This window comes from Eptatretus burgeri, chromosome 21, assembly GCF_056783735.1.
Source record: "Eptatretus burgeri isolate ZD-2024b chromosome 21, Ebu_testis_v1, whole genome shotgun sequence".
NCBI lineage: Eukaryota > Metazoa > Chordata > Myxini > Myxiniformes > Myxinidae > Eptatretus > Eptatretus burgeri.
The window spans coordinates 2,434,608-2,457,136 of NC_140981.1; the positions used below are offsets into that span (position 1 = coordinate 2,434,608).

At 48.2% G+C, this 22,529-nt stretch overlaps 2 protein-coding genes and 1 non-coding gene across 7 annotated transcripts in view; all 3 read right to left on the reverse strand.

Annotated features, from left to right (window-relative positions):
* Window positions 1-3,337, reverse strand: part of LOC147008185 (RNA polymerase-associated protein CTR9 homolog) — a 119,458-nt gene extending 116,121 nt beyond the window's left edge. Inside the window, exons 1-3 of one of the 3 annotated variants that reach the window (XM_085865360.1) lie at window positions 3,197-3,337; window positions 2,241-2,920; window positions 1,842-2,137 (exon numbers count right to left, since the gene is read on the reverse strand). In XM_085865360.1, the coding sequence (XP_085721486.1) occupies window positions 1,842-2,137; window positions 2,241-2,837 (893 nt within the window). In that variant the 5' untranslated portion in view covers window positions 2,838-2,920; window positions 3,197-3,337. Of the gene's footprint in view, window positions 1-1,841; window positions 2,138-2,240; window positions 2,921-3,196 lie in introns of those variants that run through there. The other 2 variants (XR_015053579.1, XM_085865362.1) reach the window with 2 other exon arrangements.
* Window positions 3,209-22,529, reverse strand: part of LOC147008192 (RNA polymerase-associated protein CTR9 homolog) — a 38,459-nt gene continuing 19,138 nt past the window's right edge. Inside the window, exons 13-25 of one of the 3 annotated variants that reach the window (XM_085865365.1) lie at window positions 22,124-22,212; window positions 21,778-21,963; window positions 20,879-20,966; window positions 19,862-20,010; window positions 19,547-19,663; window positions 19,283-19,428; window positions 18,955-19,026; window positions 13,076-13,211; window positions 12,365-12,505; window positions 12,047-12,168; window positions 11,732-11,804; window positions 10,206-10,330; window positions 3,209-3,345 (exon numbers count right to left, since the gene is read on the reverse strand). In XM_085865365.1, coding sequence (XP_085721491.1) covers window positions 3,342-3,345; window positions 10,206-10,330; window positions 11,732-11,804; window positions 12,047-12,168; window positions 12,365-12,505; window positions 13,076-13,211; window positions 18,955-19,026; window positions 19,283-19,428; window positions 19,547-19,663; window positions 19,862-20,010; window positions 20,879-20,966; window positions 21,778-21,963; window positions 22,124-22,212 — 1,448 coding nt within the window. In that variant the 3' untranslated portion in view covers window positions 3,209-3,341. Of the gene's footprint in view, window positions 3,346-10,022; window positions 10,331-11,731; window positions 11,805-12,046; window positions 12,169-12,364; window positions 12,506-12,993; window positions 13,212-18,954; window positions 19,027-19,282; window positions 19,429-19,546; window positions 19,664-19,861; window positions 20,011-20,878; window positions 20,967-21,777; window positions 21,964-22,123; window positions 22,213-22,529 lie in introns of those variants that run through there. The other 2 variants (XM_085865364.1, XR_015053581.1) reach the window with 2 other exon arrangements.
* On the reverse strand, window positions 8,735-8,807 carry TRNAR-ACG (transfer RNA arginine (anticodon ACG)). Its single transcript has one exon. It is a non-coding gene; the product is annotated as a tRNA-Arg (tRNA).

The window sequence follows — 22,529 nt, forward strand, 5'->3', positions numbered from 1 at the left end:
TCTTTCCGATCAGGTCGCGGAGAACACAGAACTTGATGTTGAGGAGTTTCTCGACCTTCTGAGAGAGGTGTATGATTCGTCATTGTGGGATGATGGAGAATGGAGTCACCTTCGAGGTAAATCAGTGTCGTGCTGTGTACTAGCTTTTCGTGCTGTGTACAAGAGTCGTGTTGTGTGCAAGTGAGTCGTGCTGTGTACAAGTGAGTCATGGTGTGTACAAGTGAGTCATGCTGTGTACAAGTGAGTCATGGTGTGTAAAAGTGAGTCATGCTGTGTACAAGTGAGTCATGGTGTGTAAAAGTGAGTCATGCTGTGTACAAGTGAGTCATGGTGTGTAAAAGTGAGTCATGGTGTGTACAAGTGAGTCATGGTGTGTAAAAGTGAGTCATGGTGTGTAAAAGTGAGTCATGGTGTGTACAAGTGAGTCATGGTGTGTAAAAGTGAGTCATGGTGTGTACTATTGAGTCATGGTGTGTACAAGCAAGTCATGCTTTGTAAGAGAGTCTTGGTGTGTACAAGTGTGTCATGGTGTGTACTATTGAGTCATGCTGCGTACAAGTGAGTCATGTTGTGTACGAGTGAATCGTGCTGTGTATAAAGGAGTTATGCTGTGTAAAAGCAAGTCGTGCCGTGTACGAGTGGGTCCTGCTGTGAACGAGAGTCCTGCTGTGCACAAGAGACGTGTTCTACACAAGCGAGTCGTGCTGTGTACGAGTGAGTCATGCTGTGTACAAGCAAGATGTGCTGTGTACGAGTCCTGCTGTGCACAAGAGACGTGTTCTACACAAGCGAGTGGTGCTGTGTACGAGTGAGTCATGCTGTGTACAAGCAAGATGTGCTGTGTACGAGAGTCCTGCTGTGCACAAGAGACGTGTTCTACACAAGCGAGTGGTGCTGTGTACGAGTGAGTCATGCTGTGTACAAGCAAGACGTGCTGTGTAGCCCCAGTGGTGAGACACGTCCTAATTGTAAATTTGTTAATTAAATAAAACAATGAAACATCAGTACTCCGAACAACAGTACTCACAGGTAACTTACCTGTTTATAAACATTCTTCAGATCCAGTCGCAAAGAAAACAGCATCAGCGACGATCTTTGAAGAAGAAGAGGAGCACCGATGACGTCAGAGTGCCGATGACCTCATATTGGGAGGTGATGACGTCTCAAAAAGTTTAAATTTTTTTCGCTGAGCGGTTTCGGAGAAACTGCTGTCCAATTTTTTTCCTTTAATCCAATTTGGTTACCGTACCATGTGACATATGACGTCAGAATTATCATTAAAATCTTCTCCATCGGGAGTCCCTCATGTGTTTAATGTTCTGCATCGATCGGACAAGCCGTTGCAGAGAAAAAACATTTTTAAAGGAAAAATATATCGATGCGGACACACTGACGCGGACACACAAACATGGGCGTCGCGATGGTGTCGCGTCGTCTTCAGGGCGACATTAATTAAACACGTCTGTTAAAGGACACGCACGATTCGGGTGATTAGCGCAATCAATGAGGCCGCGAATACGTCTGGTGACTGCTCGGTGGTTACTGGAGAACGTGCGTCCGTTCGACCGGCTTGATGGTCCCACTGGGCGTGGTGTTGTGGTGGACAGGCCACATGGTCCGAACCCTGACGGCTGACTCAGGCGACCGCTGCGACCGCTTTACGGCGGTTCGTCGGGATTCGAGCCGGGAAACCAGACGAACCCGACGGGTGTAACAACATCAATCATATTCTCCATAACCGAATACCTCCAAGTTAACTACCAGGTAAGAATCTCCAAAATTCAGGTCAGTGAAGTTTAATGTACAATGAATAAATACAGGGCTTAGAGAGCTGAACCAACCAGAACTCGTCTCCATCCTCCCCCTCTCCATCAACCAAGTCGGCTCCGACCTCCTCGTAGTCCTTCTCCAGCGCGGCGAGGTCCTCCCGTGCCTCCGCGAACTCTCCCTCCTCCATTCCTTCCCCAACATACCAGTGCACAAAGGCACGTTTGGCGTACATCAGGTCGAACTTGTGATCGAGCCGTGCCCAGGCTTCCGCGATGGCAGTCGTGTTGCTCAACGTGCACACGGCCCGCTGGACCCTGGCGAGATCGGCTCCAGGTACCACGGTCGGAGGCTGGTAGTTTATGCCAACCTGGAAAGAAGACAAACAATAACTAATGAGTGAGGACAATAACACGTCGGACATTACCGAACACGACCCTAATGGTTTACCTGCATCCGGAGACCGGACGTACCTTGAAGCCGGGAGGAGACCAATCCACAAATTGGATGGAGCGCTTGGTTTTGATGGTCGAAATGGCGACGTTCACGTCCTTGGGCACGACATCTCCACGGTACAGCATGCAGCATGCCATGGACTTACCGTGCCGAGGGTCACACTTCACCATCTGATTGGCGGGCTCGAAACACGCGCTGGTGATCTCGGACACCGACAGCTGCTCGTGGAAGGCCTTCTCTGCAGAGATAATTGGTGCGTACGTGGTCAATGGGAAGTGGATCCGTGGGAAGGGCACCAGGTTCGTCTGGAACTCGCACAGATCGACATTGAGTGCACCGTCTAAGCGTAACGAGGCGGTGATGGATGAGATGACCTGTGCCATAAGGCGGTTCAGGTTCGAGTAGCTCCGACGCTCTACGTCCAAGTTGCGACGACACATGTCGTAGATGGCCTCGTTGTCCACCATGAAGGCGCAATCTGAATGCTCCAGCGTTGTGTGGGTCGTCAAAATGGAGTTGTACGGCTCGACCACTGCGGTGGACACTTGAGGCGCCGGGTACACGGAGAACTCCAGCTTGGACTTCTTGCCGTAATTGAGGGAGAGGCGCTCCATAAGCAGGGAGGTAAACCGGAACCCGTGCCTCCTCCGAAAGAGTGGAAGATCAGGAAACCCTGCAGGCCTGTGCACTGGTCCACCTCGGATTGAGTTAAGACCAGGTCATTGATCACAGCTATTTGTACTGAGGGGAGTTATTCAGTGACAATGATAGACCTACACGAGGCACTTTAATACTTTGTGACATCCTCTTGGTAGAGCAGTGATGTTTGTGTATGTCGGAGGTTCTTGAGACCTTCTCTGGACTCGGACATCATTGCTGTACCAACAGGAGGGCACAAAGTCCCTCTCACTCCAGATTAAATAAATAAAATGTTGAGAGGTTCCTTTGAAAAAGTAATTCATTCCTCGTGTACCTGCTTATGGACGCGGTCTTCAACCAGGTCCACAATCTCCCTTCCAATGGTGTAGTGGCCCCGTGCGTAGTTGTTGGCTGCATCGTCTTTACCCGAAATGAGTTGCTCGGGATGGAAGAATTGTCTATAAGTACCGGTGTGCACTTCATCTAAAAAATGGGACAACCTCAACATTAGGATGAAGGTAAGTTTAAGGTGAAGGTGAGTTCAGGGTGAAGGTGAGTTCAGGGTGAAGGTGAGTGCAAGGTGAAGGTGAGTTCAGCGTGAAGGTGAGTTCAGGGTGAAGGTGAGTTGGTGAAGGTGAGTGCAAGGTGAAGGTGAGTTCAGCATGAAGATGAGTTCAGGGTGAAGGTGAGTTGGTGAAGGTGAGTTCAGGGTGAAGGTAAGTTGAGGGTGAAGGTGAGTTCAGGGAGAAGGTGAGTTCTGGATGAAGGTAAGTTGAGGGTGAAGGTGAGTTCAGGGTGAAGGTGAGTGCAAGGTGAAGGTGAGTTCAGGGTGAAGGTGAGTTGGTGAAGGTGAGTGCAAGGTGAAGGTGAGTTGAGGGTGAAGGTGAGTTGAGGGTGAAGGTGAGATCAGGGTGAAGGTGAGTTCAGGGTGAAGGTGAGTTCAGGGTGAAGGTAAGTTGAGGGTGAAGGTGAGTTCAGGATGAAGGTAAGTTGAGGGTGAAGGTGAGTTCAGGGTGAAGGTAACTTGAGGGTGAAGGTGAGTTCAGGGTGAAGGTAACTTGAGGGTGAAGGTGAGTTCAGGGTGAAGGTGAGTTCAGGGTGAAGGTAAGTTGAGGGTTAAGGTGAGTTACTTCACAAACCGGAAGTTTATGGAGACGAGTAAAGGGGAAGAAAGGAAGAAGAAAGGAACCACCCACACCCAACACCTTCACACCAGCTCTCACACATCACCTATAAACCAGCACTCACATCACCTATAAACCAACACTCACACATCACCTACAAACCAGCACTCACACATCACCTATAAACCAGAACTCACACATCACCTATAAACCAGCACTCACACATCACCTACAAACCAGCACTCACACATCACCTATAAACCAGCACTCACACATCACCTACAAACCAGCACTCACACATCACCTATAAACCAGAACTCACACATCACCTATAAACCAGCACTCACACATCACCTACACACCAGCACTCACACATCACCTACACACCACAACTCACACATCACCTATAAACCAGCACTCACACATCACCTACACACCAGCACTCACACATCACCTACACACCACAACTCACACATCACCTATAAACCAGCACTCACACATCACCTAGAAACCAGAACTCACACATCACCTACACACCAGCACTCACACACCACCTACACACCAGCACTCACACAACACCTATAAACCAGCAGTCACACATCACCTATAAACCAGCACTCACACATCACCTACAAACCAGCACTCACACATCACCTACACACCACAACTCAAACATCACCTATAAACCAGCACTCACACATCACCTATAAACCAGCACTCACACATCACCTATAAACCAGCACTCACACATCACCTATAAACCAGCACTCACACATCACCTATAAACCAGAACTCACACATCACCATCCACAGATTGTTCAGAGTATAAGTTCGAACTGAAGAGATTTCAATTCCCGGTAATAGTTTATAAATGTTTTTACTAATCAAACCAAACATGAATTACCAATCAAACCAAACATTAATTACTAATCAAACCAAATATTAATTAACTAATCAAACCAAACATGAATGACTCTTCAAACCAAACATTAATTACAAATCAAACCAAACATTAATTACTCATCTAACCAAACATTAATTACTAATTAAACCAAACATGAATTACTAATCAAACCAAATATTAATTACGAATCAAACGAAATATTAATTACTTATCAAACCAAACATGAATTAATCTTCAAACCAAAAATGAATTACTAATCAAACCAAACATGAATTACTAATCAAACCAAACATTAATTACTAAACAAACCAAACATTAATGACTAATCAAACCAAACATTAATTACGAATCAAACCAAACATTAATTACTAATCAAACCAAACATTAATTACTAATCAAACCAAACATTAATTACTAAACAAACCAAACATTAATTACTAATCAAACCAAACATTAATTACAAATCAAACCAACCATGAATTACTAATCAAACCAAACATTAATTACTAATCAAACCAAACATTAATTACTAAACAAACCAAACATTAATTACTAATCAAACCAAACATTAATTACTAATCAAACCAAACATTAATTACTAATCAAACCAAACATTAATTACGAATCTAACCAAACATTAATTACGAATCAAACCAAACATTAATTACTAATCAAACCAAACATTAATTACTAACCGTCTCCACGGCTCGAACTCCCCATAACCTCACAGACACCACGGGTACAGAGGGAACGGATAACCCAGTACGTATTAAATAGACGAACTTATCAAGCACTGAAAATCGGAATGTAAATCCAGATGGTGAAGCGACGATTCAAACCAAGTAAACTCAACCAAACAATCCACCAAACTCACCATGTTGGGCTTTCGTCGTTTAAACAAAACCAGCAACAACCGTTAACCGTCCGGGATTCTTCTTCTTCAACAACAAAACCAGCAACAGCCGTTAACTGTCCGGGATTCTTCTTCTTCAACAACAAAACCAGCAACAGCCGTTAACCGTCCGGGATTCGACTTCTTCAAAAACCATCACCCGACGAGTCAGTGACGTCACGCCGCGGCGCCCAATCAGCGAGAGAGGAAAACGTTTCACTCTTAAAACCAGTTTGTTAAAACTACTGAAACGTTTTATTATAAACACAAGTAGAAACCACAAGGGCACTCGGTGGAATTTCATTATGTAATAAGCAGCATGTGGTGCTAGTTACATCATTTTCTGGGAGCGTGGCTGTGCTGCTGATGCAGTGCCCCCTCCCCCCCCCGTGTTACAATGAAGCTGGTACTCATTTTGCCGACCTTGGAAGGATGGCAGGCTGAGTCAACCCCACCTGGTGTTGTTTAACGGCTGGACGGGGACTCGAACTCAAGACCCTCAGATCTTAAGCCAGTCACTTTAACTGTTGAGCCCCCATCAGGTTTCAGGGAAGAGAACGACGTCTGAAGTTGTGGAACTCCAACTCCCCACTGTTCAAATCCCACGTCCTTACACCGAGTGTGGGGTCTCCTTTGGGGGTCTTGATCGGGTGAGAAAACAGTAAAGATTTGACATCAGAATCAATGATGGATTCCATGACTTCTCTTGTTCAGTAATGGGAAGAACACTCTCTCGCCGGGCGTTGGTGTCGGATCGGTGTTTGAACCCTTCTCGTGGACCGGAGTGGTGCTTGCTGGTTTCCATGCAGAGGAGAGGAGGCTAAAGGAGGAGGACACACTGAACATGGAGGATGGAGGGGAAGCAAGAAGAGGATTTGAGAACATGGGTACACTGATGTTATGTGGGACCATCACCGAAACAGTTTGGAGGTTGGACAGAACCTTCTCTACCTCATCGGATGAGGACACACAGACCAGGAGACATTGGGTACGACCGACGTCCATGGCAAGATGGACACACAATGGGAGGGGTTGGGTACACCATACTTGGAGGTAAATAGAGAGTTTAGATATTCTGAATTGTCGGCGGACAAGGTGAACAGAAACGACAAGAAATTGTTGTCCCAAGCATCCCAAGACCCTCAGCTCATACAAGCTGGCCGAGGGCATCCCAAGACCCTCAGCTCGCACAAGCTGGCCGAGGGCATCCCATGATCCTCAGCTCGCACAAACTGGCCGAGGGCATCCCATGATCCTCAGCTCGCACAAACTGGCCGAGGGCATCCCAAAATCCTCAGCTCGCACAAGCTGGCCGAGGGCATCCCAAGATCCTCAGCTCGCACAAGCTGGCCGAGGGCATCCCATGATCCTCAGCTCGCACAAACTGGCTGAGGGCATCCTATGATCCTCAGCTCGCACAAGCTGGCCGAGGGCATCCCATGATCCTCAGCTCGCACAAACTGGCCGAGGGCATCCCAAGACCCTCAGCTCGTACAAGCTGGCCGAGGGCATCCCATGATCCTCAGCTCGCACAAACTGGCCGAGGGCATCCCAAGATCCTCAGCTCGCACAAGCTGGCCGAGGGCATCCCAAGATCCTCAGCTCGCACAAGCTGGCCGAGGGCATCCCAAGATCCTCAGCTCGCACAAACTGGCCGAGGGCATCCCAAGACCCTCAGCTCGCACAAACTGGCCGAGGGCATCCCAAGACCCTCAGTGGGTTACGTTCGAACTTGTTGATGAGGAACGGCTGGCTTGAAAAGCCAGCCGCTAGCTCACTGCTTGGTAACCGAACACACTCCTCCAGGTCCAGGTGTATCAGTGTGTGTGTGTGTGTGTGTGTGTGTGTGTGTGTGTGTGTGTGTGTGTGTGTGTGTGTGTGTGTGTGTGTGTGTGTGTGTGTGTGTGTGTGTGTGTGTGAATCCTTGTGAGTGGAATTGAAGGGAAACATTAGGTTTTTAAGTCGATCATACTTTCCATTCAATGAGGGTTTTGATATCAGCCTGGTGTTGGTTTAGTGGTTAAGGTGGCTGACTTGGGATCCACTGGGTCCTGAGTTCGAGCCCAGTTGCCACTGAATCAACACCAGGTGGGGTTGACTCAGCCAGTCAACCTTTTGGGGTCAGGAAAATGAGTACAAGTGCACTGGTATAGGGGCACAGCATCAGCGGCACAATTGTGCCCCAACAAAATGACAAACACCCGGCAGCCAAGCTGCCATACGCAAGAAGAAGAAGAAGAAGAAGAAGAAGAAGAAGAAGAAGAAGAAGAAGAAGAAGAAGAAGAAGAAGAAGGGGGTTTTGACCACACAATCAACGGGTCTGTGGGTTTTCAGAAACAAGACGGGTCAAGACGGAGAGCAGTGTGAACACGTTACCCCGTCTCCATGGCAACCAAACATAATTGAAAATCATTCCAAACAGGAATCTTACTGTTTGTAACGACGTCATAATGGACACATAACAATGACGTCAAAAATTGAACTTTTTTCCCCTAAAACACTCCCCGGCACTCACTGATGAACCTCAGAAAGTTTGACGAAGATCCGATTGGCCATCTCTGAGAACAGCGATACATACGGCACGCAGACACAGAGACAGACAGACAGACACACAGACAGATTAACGTCTCGTTTATCGTCGAGATAACTGTTAACCACATCACTGGTTAAATTCGAACATGGAAACAATCAACCTGTACTGTCACACAAGGAGCTTCAACACAGGAGGACATCTGATCAATCAAACATTGTGCAATGGTTGCCAACCCATGGTTGTTTGTCCGTGCTCTCTCCTTTACAAATACTGAGCATCGCGCAATGAAAGTAAGAAAACGAACCATTTTTTTTTTAAATTTAGGACGTATGACTCAGCCGTGGTTCGTAACCACCGAGCTCCCAGACTCAGAGCGGACCCTCCATCCATGACACCACCAAGTGTGGTTAAAAACAAAACGACCGTGACAGGACTCGAACCTGCAATCTCCTGATCCGTAGTCAGATGCCCTATCCATTAGGCCACACGACCCTGAAGCTGCACCCACAACAACCCAGGAATGTTCTCTTCGATCTACAATGGACACGGTCCGACATCACCGATCTCCGTGGTGTTTATTTGTTTAATTTTAATTCCTCGTTTTAATATTAATACTGATTATAAAAAACATGTTTAAACGTTTCACTCTCACTCGAACACCTCGTCCGGATGAATGATACACTGGGAACGTTGGTGACGACCGATGAACCCACGAGCCATTTCAAACAATCTGGCCTCATCTGTCACCATAGCAACAAGCAGGGTCTTGTTCACCACCTGTACCGTTTCATCACAAACCGAAGGTGGACAGATCTCTCACATTTCGTTGTGAAATCCTGGGTTTGTGTAATTCAAACAACTACCCTGAACGTTCTTCAAAGGTTCACCATACTTTGAAAATAAATCACAAAATTCAAGGAAATTCCCTTTAAATTTCACTACGTTTCCCTCGTGGTGTCCACGAACAGGTGATCCGAGGTTTGAGAGGAACTTGGCAATCTCATCAACCTTTACCTGGTTCTCTCAAACGTGCTTTTGTCCCTTTCCGAAAGCTTCACCGACACTGACCCCGTTTCTTCTCTCCGTTTGAAGCACCTGGTGTCACTTTGTCTGCGCGTGTCTATCTACACAGGTTGTACATGTCAGCCAATGAGAGCGGTGAGGTGCTTGTAGTTGTTTGAGACAGCCTGCCGGGTCCACCCGGGTCCTGATGGAAGAGCGGATGGTTCGACTGCAAATGTCGTGGGGTCTGCAAAGTCATCGGGTGGGGGTCATCTCGATGAACTCCCCAGGCCACATTGTTGTCGGGCTTGGGGGTGCGCGCGGGACATGTGCTCGTCTCACTTTGTAGGGGTTGGAGAAAGCATGGGGTCGGGATCTGTCCACATCGGTGGAGGAGTCACCAACGAGTCACGTGGTGCTTGACCGGTCGAACTGACTGGTCGTTGGTTTCCATGAAAGGTTGTGCAAGGACCTCGACGTCCAACTTCTCCACGACAAGGCCCTCGGAGGAAAGTCTGTTGTCTCTGGACAGAGAGAACTGTGTCTCACCAAAAACATGCAAATGAGATGAACCATCAGCCTGCTGACCAGATTGAGGTGATGTTTTGTCCTGCTGGATTGTGTTGTCTTTCCATGACGTATTTCGATGACGTCACATTATCAGCCAAAGTCGGATTTATCTTGGAAATGGCTCAGACATTCGGAAAAAAAAGGAATCGTACCCTTTATTTTATTTTTAATGTTCACATTTAAGTTCATCATCAGCGTCATCAGTTTCATGTTCACATTTGAAGAGTTTAAGTTCACCATCAGTATCCAGGATGGTGATTAAACTGGATCAGGGTAAAGGTAAGAAGTCCCGAGTGCACGGATGCGAGACCCTCTTACGGAACAGCGAAGGAAGAATCTTGTCTTGTGGTCGTGCGGGTTGAGTCTCTCTCGGTGTCGGAGATCTCGTGCTGCGTTGTCGCGCTTGCGGTGATTCGCTTCTTCGGGTCGAAGGTCAGCAATTTCTGGAACAAAAGGATTAAATTAATTGTATGAGTTTCCCACGTGATAACGGGATGGGTTTTTGGGGGTATGTGGTGGGGGGATACAGAAATATATAGTCTAATCAGTCAAAAGCAAGTTAGGAGGTTGGCTTAACGGTGAGGTGGCTGGTTTAAGATCCTAGGGTCTTGAGTTCAAGCCCCTGTTGGGCTGTTGGAATCACACCAGGTGCGGATGATTCAGCCTGTCATCCAGTGCACTGTTAACAGGGGCATTACATCAGCGGCCAATGATGCCTTGTGCCGCACATGAAGGAGGACAGCCAACGGCAGTGAAGATGTGTCCCATATGCTCGCAGTGGTCGTGGGTGGACGTCATATATTCCACTGTGTATTTCACATTTAAGTAGGTCATCCAGTCATCAGGCATGTCCAACCCGTTCGTGAAAGACTTGGGTCAAAGACGTTTCCTGACTCATTATGAGTGAGTGGTCAGAAAGAGCTTTATACGTCGGAAACATGGAGGTACGGAAGGACGGAAGTCCGAGTCTTCAGGTCCTTGGTGCTTCCAGTCTTGCTCTATGGATGTGAGACTTGGACTCTGACCAGGGATCTGAGACAGAGACTTCATTCCTTTAGTACCAGGTCTCTTTGGAGAATCTTTGGCTATCGCTGGTCGGACTTTGTGTCCAACGAGTGGTTGCTGAGAGAGACTCAAATGAGATCTGTTTGAGACCTGCATAGTCTGTGAGCATCAGCTGCGGCTGTATGGACATGTGGCTCGTTTTCCTGACGCTGATCCTGCTCATCAGACTCTCTCAGCGAGGGAGCCTCGTGAGTGGAGGAGGCCAATGGACCGACCACGTGCCTCGTGGTCATGTGTTCTGCCTCTGATTGGGCCAGGCATCTGCCAGATGGAGGATGGCCAGACGGAGGCCCCTGTTGTACCGGTGGAAAGTGGACGCAGCGACGCGCTGCTCCGGCGCATCCTCCCATACCTGACCTGACCTGACAGGTACACACACCTTATTACTTTATTACTTGTCATGTGTTTGACTATGGTGATGACCTCGTTGCTGTAACTTTTTTAAATACCCCCCGAAACACAATCGTGATAACGAGCACCTGCTGTTCAACATGTTAACAGGTATCACAAAACGAACTGGAAGGGGCACTCGGTGGAGCGCGTACCTTCGATGATCAGGCAATGCCTGATCCACGAGAACATATCGGGCCCAAACAAAAACACATGCAGAAAGGGGTGAAAACATAACCTCCTTCACCTCGGGTGGCGGAGATGATGATCCACAAAACGATGTAGGGGTAATCAAAACAAATAAATAAATCGAGGAAGTGCACAACGGGCTTTCGTCCCCAGGTGATCGATACCTGCCTGATGTTTCATGTGCGGGAGAAGACACCCACCTTGTTATGGCGACGGATAAACTTCAACTGCTTTTTGGCGGGAACATCGACATCGTCCGGCTCTTCTCGCCTCCTGGAAAGAAGAGAGGGAGTGAAAGAGTGTGAAAGAAAAAGGAAATTAGGTGAACAACAACGGTAGATGTATGAAGGATAAGGATGAGTGAGGGACGTAGGAAGAAGAGGAAAAACCGGTAAATAACGTGCGGTGTGCGAGAGAAGATTTGACTCCTCTTTATCAGCTCAACCTCGTCCTTCAATCAAAACAAGAAAACTCTTCCCATCGATTCCTTCCTCTTATCCAAATGATTCACTCACCTCTTTCCCTTCTGCATCCTCTTCCCTGGTCGAACTCCTCGTTGAGGTGATTCTTCCTCTTCCCGCTCTCTTCCACTCGCCCTTCCAGCCTTCTTCCCCCTCTTCTTTGTACTTGCGCGTTGCTGTTGTCACGTGATCGGAGATGAAAAGGTTAAAGGCACCGATTGGTGGAAGTGTGACACACGTGTGAAGCTAATTGGGTGCAGGTTGTCATATCTAAAGAAGCGATGCACTTTTACAGGTGGACTGTCGTCACCTGAACGCAAAGAACATGTGTTTGATGAACCACGTGACACCCAACGGTTCCGCGGTGCTCACCTTTGCGTCTTTCTTGCACTCTCTCGCACCACCTGCTGCAATGACATCTTTCGCCATGATATTCTTTGCCTTCTTAACAAACTTTGCTCTCTGCCGCAGCTGCTTTTGCTGCTCCGCTGTTTCCCTCAGCGTCTTCGCTTCCTGCAAAATGTAACCACGCAGCAAGACACGTGGGCTCACTATATCGTCCTTTTAAATAACGTTCTACCACCCAGAAGACTTCTGCCAGCGAGGAGAACTTCACATGAAATTTGGTCTTCCCTCCATCAGGAATCATCCACAGCACCACGCCTCCGCTCCATCCTGATGAGGTGCCCTTTTTCACCTCCAGCATCGTTAAAAAAACAACAAGTGAGAAATAACCACATTGTGGTCACAAACGGTGACACAAAAAAAAAACAAACCCGGGCAGTGTTTCGCCAGCAGAGGCCGACAGGTCTAATGTGTTGGAGTTCGGCCCACCAGAAAACCAATATGGCGGCCATATTATTTAGTCTGGGTGCGGTGATGGGTGGAGTCAAGCGACAGATGTGGGTGTGGTCCGGCAACTGACCAACCAATGGGTGTACATTTCAAAAATCGAGCCCCAACAAAAACAACATCAACAGCAGCGCGGAGCTCTTGTCGACCTGCGACGTGTCGCCGGTAGAAACACGGTAAATCATTTCGCCGCCGGAGCAGCGATGCCATCCTCCGGGCTGCCAACCGCACCTGCTCCTGCTGCTTCCGCTTCCGCAGTTCTTCGTGATCGTGCCGACAACGCTCCTGCGCCGCTTCTTCTTCTTCATGACGGCGCCGCGCTCGAGTGACGTGGTACTCCGCCTGTCCAAGGAAGTCCGCACACAGCCTGGAATGAAACACGTGACGCATCGCGGGTGATGTCGTGACAAAAGGACAGACAATCAAGATCAAATCTTCATGGAAGTATTGTTACGGATTTGGAAGCCTCTTGCACACAGTCAGCAGTCCCAAAGTTTAGTTATTTCGTCAATTATATGTGTGTAGTTAGAATCCATCCCCTGTGTCGAACGGGAATTTTGTGTGTGCGCTGCGGGATTATTTTACAACAGCGGCACCGTCGCCTCGCTCCACCGACGCCATAATGCACGTGTCTCTGACTGCAGACGTGGGTGGGACCCCTCGCTCCAGAGCCCACGAGGACAAGGGCGCGCCCTTCGTCCAATCAGGAGGCTCATCGCCTCAGCTCCGACTCCGCCTCAGAAAGGTGGGAGTTGCCCCACCTACCGTGGGCCTGTCCAATGAGGGACGGCCAGTGAATCGCGCGATGCAACCGTCCAATCAGGAGGTGAGTGGCGAGGAAAGAAATCCCTCGCACCTCAAGACAGGCTGAGTGATCGGTGCATTCTGTCTGGCTGTCTGAGTCTGCCTTGCCTGGTGTCGTCTGATCAGTGGAAGCTTTTTCGGCCTTGATCGCCGGTCGCCTCGTCCGCCTTCGTGCTGGTTGGCGTCCGTCGCTCTTTCCCTCGTCCCTGGTGCTGCACTGTGGTGGTGGGTTCGAGTCCCGCTACCAGACAAGCTCGACCAGACCACACGAGGCGGACAGGTGCAAGTGTAGGCTCTTGCCCTCAGCTCACCTTCCCTCCCGAGCTGAAGGGCCAAATAAAGACCCGACGGGGTCCATTTCTTTTGGGTGTGTGTGTGTGTGTGTGTGTGTGTGTGTGTGTGTGTGTGTGTGTGTGTGTGTGTGTGTGTGTGTGTGTGTGGCGCCAGTCTCGAAGTAGCAATTGTTTAAGTGCCTTGTACATTGTAAATTGCATTTCTGAGAGTCGGTTTAACTCTGCTCTTTTTGTGCTCCCCTGCCCCATCTATCTATAATTCCAGCAATCTCTGTGTGTGTCTGTCTGTGTGTCTGCGACCGCTGTTTCTCGACAACCACTGGTCCGATCTAATTGAAATTTGCCAGGTATATTTCTGGGGCCCTGTGGATGTGCCTTTTCAAGGTTTGATATTAATCGGACAAGTGGTTCCCAAGTTATGGCCATTTATTTACCAAACCAAAGAGAGGACACGGTGCTATGACGTCACGATTGACGTCACAATTATTCTTCCGTTTATTTTTTTTGCACGTATCACAATTGACGTCACAATTCTTCTTCTTCGTTTGGTATGACGTCACAATCGACGCTGGGGACCTGAGTGTGTGCCTTTTCAAGGTTTGATATCGTTCTTCTTCATCCGTTTCAGCTGTTTCCCAAGTGTTTCCCAAGTTATGGCCATTTATGATACGGTTGGTCCGATCTCATTGAAACAATGCCCCAATCCAGTCGTCGTTTACGAGAGTGAAGGAACGAAGCTGCGCGTCATGCACGCGCAATGGAATCTAACGAAGCACGAGCTGCTCTCTTGACGCGATGCTACTCACGTGACAAGGCGTCGTGCAGCTGAAACGGATGAAGAACGAACTGCTCGCTTGTCACGCCACGCACGTACGGCCACACATGTACGGGCACGCGAGAGCAAAGGAACGGCCTGTGTGGTTCTTGTTACTGGCACGCGGGTTGAAAGTTGTTGTTTTTTTTTTGCACGTACGGGCACGCACATACTAGTTATAAACCCCCAATTGTTCAATGTACCAGCTCGTTGTCTGTCACTTTCTTTCATTGGTTGAGCACGGTGTGTATTGGGAATTAGGGAGGCCATGTGCCGTAATTGTTCATTTGGACCGACGGACTTTGGTAATTCCGCTCGGTTACACAGGACCGAGGTCGCTAGAGCGACCCCGTTCGACAGAGTCCATTGAGGGTGTGACTTCCCTGGTAATTTGACGACGTGGGTACTTAGGTATATTGAAATTTGGCTATTAACCCTACACCACGCCGGCAGAGAATTGGCGAGCACGGTCCTCAAGTGACCCGTGACCTTCGGAGTTGTCTGAAGGTTACGACTTTTTTTTTTTTTTGTATACCTTGGTCGAGGCTCGTATGAGAGCTAACACACAACTCACAGCAAGGAGGCATGAGACAAGAGGGGCGGGAGTGGAAGGGACAAAACATTGGGGAACAGACACAGGTGAACTGTGGAAGGGAGAGGGATGGGGATGGGACGGGGAACATGGCGAGGGGAAGATGGACATTAAAGGGACTTTCAGGAAGGAAAGCAGGAGAATTGAAGGATTGATTGTAATTCCGGGTGTTCGGTGGGAGACGGCTCTACTGCTCCACCTGGCTACCGACTACCGTTCCTGGCTACCGTTCCTGGCTACCGTTCCTCGCTACCGACCCCCAGCCCACAACAGTATTAGTGATTTAAACGTTTGTTTGTTTGTTTACTCCACTGCTGTGCAAAAGTCTTCGACACATTCAGGAGTTGAAATCAATGGATGTTTCGAGCTTCAACAATTTACCCAAAGCCTCCACTCGTGTTTCATGAAAACAACGTTGACTGTCATTGACACAGCTGAGTTTGGGTGACAAGAAACCGAGCTTGTCGTCGTTCAGCAATTTTTAATTCACAATTAACTGAATCTTCAAAAACTTGTGATTTCACAACTCGAAGCAATCGAGACACGAGCAGCGAATACGAAGTGTCGTCGTCGCGAATCCATCACATCAACCAATCAAATGGAAATGATGACTCGTTGTCAGGTGATCCTCATCATCAACATCAGGGCTGTGTTCCGTCAGCAAGCAGCTTGCTATTTCTTTCCAAGCGACTTGTTCCGCATGCTTAATTACGCTTGCAAAAATGGCCGCCGTAGTCGGACTCAAAACGACGCCACAACCAATGAAATGTTCAGAAGGGTACCCTTGTAACGTGGCATCATAATATTGTTGAAACGTGCATTTCATGCTTTTATTGTGACTTTAATTTTCATTCGAATTCTTCAAGATCTCCAAAAATACAACCCTCCCCCCGAAACAAAAATATTACCATAGTAGGGTCAATATATAAACTTTGTGGGGGAATCCTCCTTCTGACTCTCCATTTATTACCTCCACCACCGATGAATGACCTGTAAACTTATATACAGGAGAGAAATCTATATATTACTGAAACTCTCATCTTGTACATATGTGTGTATGTATAGTATGTATATATGTATGAATGTATGTTCCCAAAATACAGCCAAAACGGTACAGGATAGCACAAAAATTTTCAGCCCACCTTACCCACCATTCTCCTGCGGTGTGCAGTATCAAGTTTCGTTAAAATCAGACAACGAAAAAAATTATAAAAAAATCAATTCCCGATTCAGTCAAGTACTCTTCGGGAGAATTTGATCAATGCAAACCTTAGCGGTATAGTTCGCTGGAACTATCTTTTTTTATTTCTTGAAATGATTTTTTTTTTCATCAACCGAGCTGTCACAACGGGAACCCAACGGGTTCACGGGTCGTCTAGTATATTGTTACGGCTGTGGAAATTCGCATTACACCATAAAGGGCCCTCAGGTAAGATATCTCCATAGGTACATGTGTAGTTAGCCCAAACCCGTTGTGTTGATGGAATTTATGTGATCCATTCGGGCTGCGATCCTCCAGTTAGCCATTTTTCTGTTCTATCTTTTATTTCAAACAAACAGCATCTCAACAACCACGCCATCCCCATCACAGCGCCAACCACACTACAACCACGCCACCTCCACCATCTACGCAACCACATCTTCTCCACTACGTCCGCTTCATAACGTCAAACAAAGGCGCCAAGGAGGGAACTGCGAGGATGCGCGGGTTTCCCCGCCTGTTTCTCCCGTTTGACTTCCCCGCGCTTTGGAGTGGAGGAGGGGCGATGCAGGTCAAAGGTCAGAGGTCATGTAAGGGAGGGGTCTCATTTTGGGGGAATAATTCTCTGGCCCAGAGCCAAAAACTGACTCCCCCGGCCCCAGGACGGGGCGGGGTGGAGGGAGAGCGTGAGGGAACATCCTTTTCGGGAACCCTCTCGAAGGAAGGTGGAGCCCCGCGCTATAAAAGACGGACACGGGCGGGGCGCTCTTGCGCCTCTTCTTCCGCCTCTTCCTTTTCGTCTTGGCTGGTGGTCTGGTTGGTCTTCGGTTGGTTTTTGTCGAGAGTTGGTCTTCGGGAAGAGGTCCTGCGCCCGCGGCTTGGCGAGCGGCCCTGTCACGAAGGCACGGACAGGAGACGCCGCAGCGCCCGTTGTGAGGTGGACCTGCGCGTCCGGACGGGGAGTGCCGGAGAGGGTTCGCCGGCCGCGAGAGAGGTCGGGGTCAGGCGCGACCACGCTTACGGTCGCGGGAGAGCGACTCACCAGCCATAAAAGGGAAGTCGCGACTTCTTTCTTTCTTTTCTTTGGGGTTTTTGTGTAAATGTCTGTGGGTGGCGCCAGTCTGGCTCAAGTCGTATTCTTTTCAGTGTGCCGTGTGTACGTGTAGAGTCGGTTGTAGCTCTGCATTTGCTTCTATTGTTTTAACTGTTATATGTGCATTTTTGACTGTATGGCTGTATATACGTGCTTGTCTGTGTGTGTGAATAAAATGCTTGCTTGTTGAACTGTTCCCGCTCTGCTTCGTCTCTTTTCCTTTTTATTGACCCTCCATCTTGCATCACGTAAGGGGTTCGTCGTGGGGGCAACATCCCGGTAAATAATCGGAACCGTCAAGGCCAACCATAACACCGCTCGGTTATCACTGTAGCACGGAACGGACCGCTTAAGTGGTTCGTGTCCGGAGTCGGCCTGTGGCGTGGTACGATCGCCCGGTCGAAAATTCGCGCAGGTACTTAGGTAAATCGAATTTGGCGAGCAACCCTATTCTGCGCGGGTGGGCAATTGGCACGATCGTGGTGAGGTTAAACCCCCACCCGTGACGAGCTCCCGGCGTTGTTCTGAGAGGGTCACGACTGAATTGTCCGTCCGGTGGGCGACGTTCCGCGATTCGAGTTACGTGGCCGTTCGCACGCCGGCGGGCGCGAATTCGCAACAATATCACTAAAACGGAACCCAACCACGGAGCCGCAAATAAGTGACGGAATCAGTGAAAAACAACAGGCCAGGCAAGGATTTGCGGCTGGGATGAATCTGGTGAATGCGCGGCCTCGGGGTGAGTGTGATGGTCACGGCTGCAGTGCGGCAATGGTCGATGAGGCGCAAAAGGTGATCGAAGGCGATGTCCTCCCGACTCACTCTCCTCACAGCCCCCGAACTCGACCGAAACCCAACTGCAATGGACACAACTCGAAACGGAACTGAACTGAAACAAGATTTTCTCCAGCATATGGTTTCGTTTTAAACAAAGTGGTTTTAAACCTCCTCTAACCGCCAAAAAAAAGGTTAAACCATCGAGTCTGGGTTCAATTCCCGGCCCGAGTTACAAACTGCCGTCCTGGCGTTAAATGAAGAGGTGGATTCTAAATGCCTGTTCTCATTCGAAAGGGCCCAATCCACGTGAGTGCTGCGTCGGCGCCGGGCCATAAATGATGCAACCAACGGACGGATGGAACCGTGACCCAAATAGCACGTATTGGGTCGATTAAACTGGGTCATGTGTGTCAAGGTAAGAATCCTGTCGTTAAAAGTTCCCAGCCACAAGTACGACTGCAAGTAAATCTAACTTGTAGGACCAGGGCACATCATAAGTACACGTAAAAACGGACGCGAGGGGAAGGTGGACAAACCGGGCCTCAGCTGCAACCTTCACCAGATCAAACTTCTTTCTGTCGCCATATTCGCTCAAGTGTCCAAAATACCTGCGAGCAATCGAACTTGGATAAGTACCAGTCAAACAACAAATATAACTAATATAAACACGGTATTACAATGGCACTGAACTGGGGGGAGAAAACAAAGGACACACCCAACTACTGTTATTACTCATTAATACAGTCGAGTTGATGCTGCTGGTAAACTGGTAACCAATCCAACAATGACACTGCAGTTACTATACTACAGGCGATGTGGTAGTCGTAGCCGTCGCAGTAGTAGTGGTTGTGGTGGTGGCCGTACCTCTGTGCGAGCTTCAATTCTCTCACTGTACGCAGCATGACGCGCAGGCTCGTCTTCTCGTCCCACAGTGCATGCTTCGCCATTTTTTGTAGCACAACTGCAAGGTTGTGCAGGATGACCGACTCATATGGTGCTGCATGGAGGGCCTTGGGCGGGGGGGAGGGAAGAAACAAAGCAACAAATACCACGACAGTGGAGATAAAAATGAAACCGAAGGTACTCGGACTATGGAGACGACGGGCGAGGAGCAGCAGAGAGGTCCACCTTGAGGAGTGTTTGCTTGGCCGCCGAAAGACGTCCACATTTGACGTAAGCATGGGCCAGGTACAACATGATGTCAGGGTTCTGGTACTGGAAGAACCTCTTCATGCAGTTCTCGTACTGGAGATGAGAGAGAAGTGGAGCGATCATACAAACGGATGCTTGGTTATATTATCCCAATATAATCAAGGCATCGATGGAAGTGTGAAGAAGAATGAAAGTGACGGATGCAATTTCAGGAATCAAACATAAAAAGCTGGGGGGAAGTAAGCGGAGTTAGGACCAGGTAAAGGTGAGCTCTGAAAGTGTAATACATACCATCTGCACAGCACAGGTGAATTGCTGTTGTTGCATGGCAATGTGCGCAAGGTTCAACCACACGTCACAGATGTCAGCCGTGGCTTCTCGAACCTCAGTAAACACATCCCTGGCTTCCTGTATGCAGCCCTTATGGGCAAGCACCGCACCTGTAATCAAGAGCAAGTCGGGACAGATTACACGAATAAAGTAAAACTCGCACATTAGTCGAAGTGTGATTGTGTTGAATCGTGGTGTTGTACTCCCTCAATCGTGGTGTTGTACTCCCTCAAATCTGGTTTAACGACTCGCCTTCACATGCCCCCCCCTCTCTCCCCATCCAACCACAAACTTTCATCGCTTCGTCTCTGTCAGTTGGGCATGCTCATACAGCAACTCCTTCCTCCCAAGTTAACATTTCTCAATCTCGTCTCCCGGCTCACCTTCATCTGTTTCCCCCTTTTCTCTCGTCAACGGAACCACCTCCCCGAGTCCGTCCGATCTTGCTTTTCTTTCCATTGTTGTAAGTTGGTGACCCGCCAGGTTTAACCCTCACCCAAACCCTTTCCCCATCTAAAATTGTCCGGATTCCCCTTATTGTTGCCTATGCCATGCAGTCAACCTTCTTCTTCATTATGCTGTTTGTTTGACCCTTCTTGTGGTTCTGCCCCACTTATCTGTCCAGTTCCCATCCAAGTGTTACAAGTGCATCCGACCACGTGACTACAATGTTGTGCGTATTTAATGGTCGTGCCTCAGGGAGGACGTTGATGAAACCTGGTGAGAAAGTAGTTCAGCAATGGTCTACCTGAGCTGCACCACATTTGGTCATCGTTCCACAGCTGAAGTTGTGCGAAAACATCATTATAAAGTAGCAGCGGCTGTTGAATGATGAAGAAGATGGATATGTGAGTACCATTCGGCGCGATAATTATGAAGGATTCCACACCGGGTCACCGCTCTCACACCTGTTCGATCACCACTCTTTCCACCTGCTCACAACTCTCACACCTGCTCACAACTCACATACGTGCTCACCGATGCCGTTGGCAGCATAAAGATTCTTGGGGTCGATCCTGAGGACATGTTTGTACAAGATCAGGGCTCGCTCATGGTACCTCCGCTCCTGCAGAAAGGACGACCTTCAAGGATAAGTAAACCAGAGAGTTCATGGAACACCTTACCCCGCACAGTCTTGAGATAAAGGTTTACAGGAAGGTTGTTTTCAACTCTTACTTTGCGTTTCCGAGCATGATCTGTTATTTCCTACGAGCCGCGATTTGGTCTGAATCTCGATATCCCTCAACGCTGAGAGTGTGAGCGGCAATTGTGATTGGTCGATATGGCGAAAGACTTTGTCCAAGTACTGCTGAACTGGATGTTTTTGGAATTGCCAACAAGGCGATTTGCGTTGTTCAGTTTTCAAGTAAAAACTGCAAATTCAATCTGAATAAATAAAAGTTTTTTTAAGGCTGTCGGAAAAAAATAGAAATTCTGAAGTTTACCGCCTTTAAATAAACTATCGCCAACGGCACAATTATAATCCGAAACTATTTGCTGCAAGAAATTGAATCTGCAATTTTTTTTTCTCACAAAATCAAACTCAAAGGATGCACTTGCTGCACAGCTCCACCTTCATTTGGTCGAAAAACATCCAAATTTGGGCAAAAGTATTGGGACAGCAACATTTGGGTACTTTGGCTTTCAACAAAGGATGGGCTGTTGGAATTAAACCCGAAAACAATTTGGAAAGTCTTCTGTTCACCTTCCTTTGTGCTTCACAGCAGCGGCACGAGGTATTTACTCGGAATTACATCAAGCCAGTAACGATGATGCTTTCAACAATCCGAAATGGAGCTGAACTCATTCACTGCGAAACACATCGCACGGTTCCATCAGCACTCCCACATCCCTCGATCCAATCTTTCCCATCAAACCTTGGCCTTGTCTTGTAGGCCGTGATTCAAGCTCTCCAGCCACACATTTCCCAGAGCCAGGATGGAGTACGTATCATTCTTGGTGGGTGCCTGCTTCAGGATTCTTTCAAACTTGGCCTGGGCAGGTCCCCACTCCTGTTTGACCATGTGCAGGTTCGCAATGAGGGTCCAGGTGTCTGGATGACTCTGTGATTTATTGGGTTTTGAAGATGACGTTTACAGGTTAAGATACAACGACTTTGCAGGACCGGAATCGCAAAAACAAAACACATTCTTAGTCCTTGCTTTGAAGGAAAAGGTCGATACTTCGTGAAATGGTGAAAATGGAGAACGAGTTCGTAATCACCGGATTGACGTGGAGAGCCTCTTTAAACCAATCAGATGCTTCGTAGTAATTACCCTTCTCTCTTTCCAAGCAACCCAAACGCAAGTAACCTGCACGGAAAGCAAGAAAAGCAACTCATAAACCGTTTTTTACGAGGTAATCAAACAACACAACAACTAAACACACTCACTGATAAAAAAAATTAACAAATGGTGTCAGAAGTGGGATGCAATGGGAAGGTAAAAAGCTCATCCCTCCTCCCCCCACCCGACCCGACCATGAAGGAAAAACAAAACTCAGCACAGATGTTCGTCCTTCGCCACATTCCTTCTGGACAGTCATACGTTTTCCCTTCAGTGGACGAGATTCCACAAACCATTTAAATCTGGATTATTGTTTTAAAATGGAAAACGATTCTCTCCTCCAC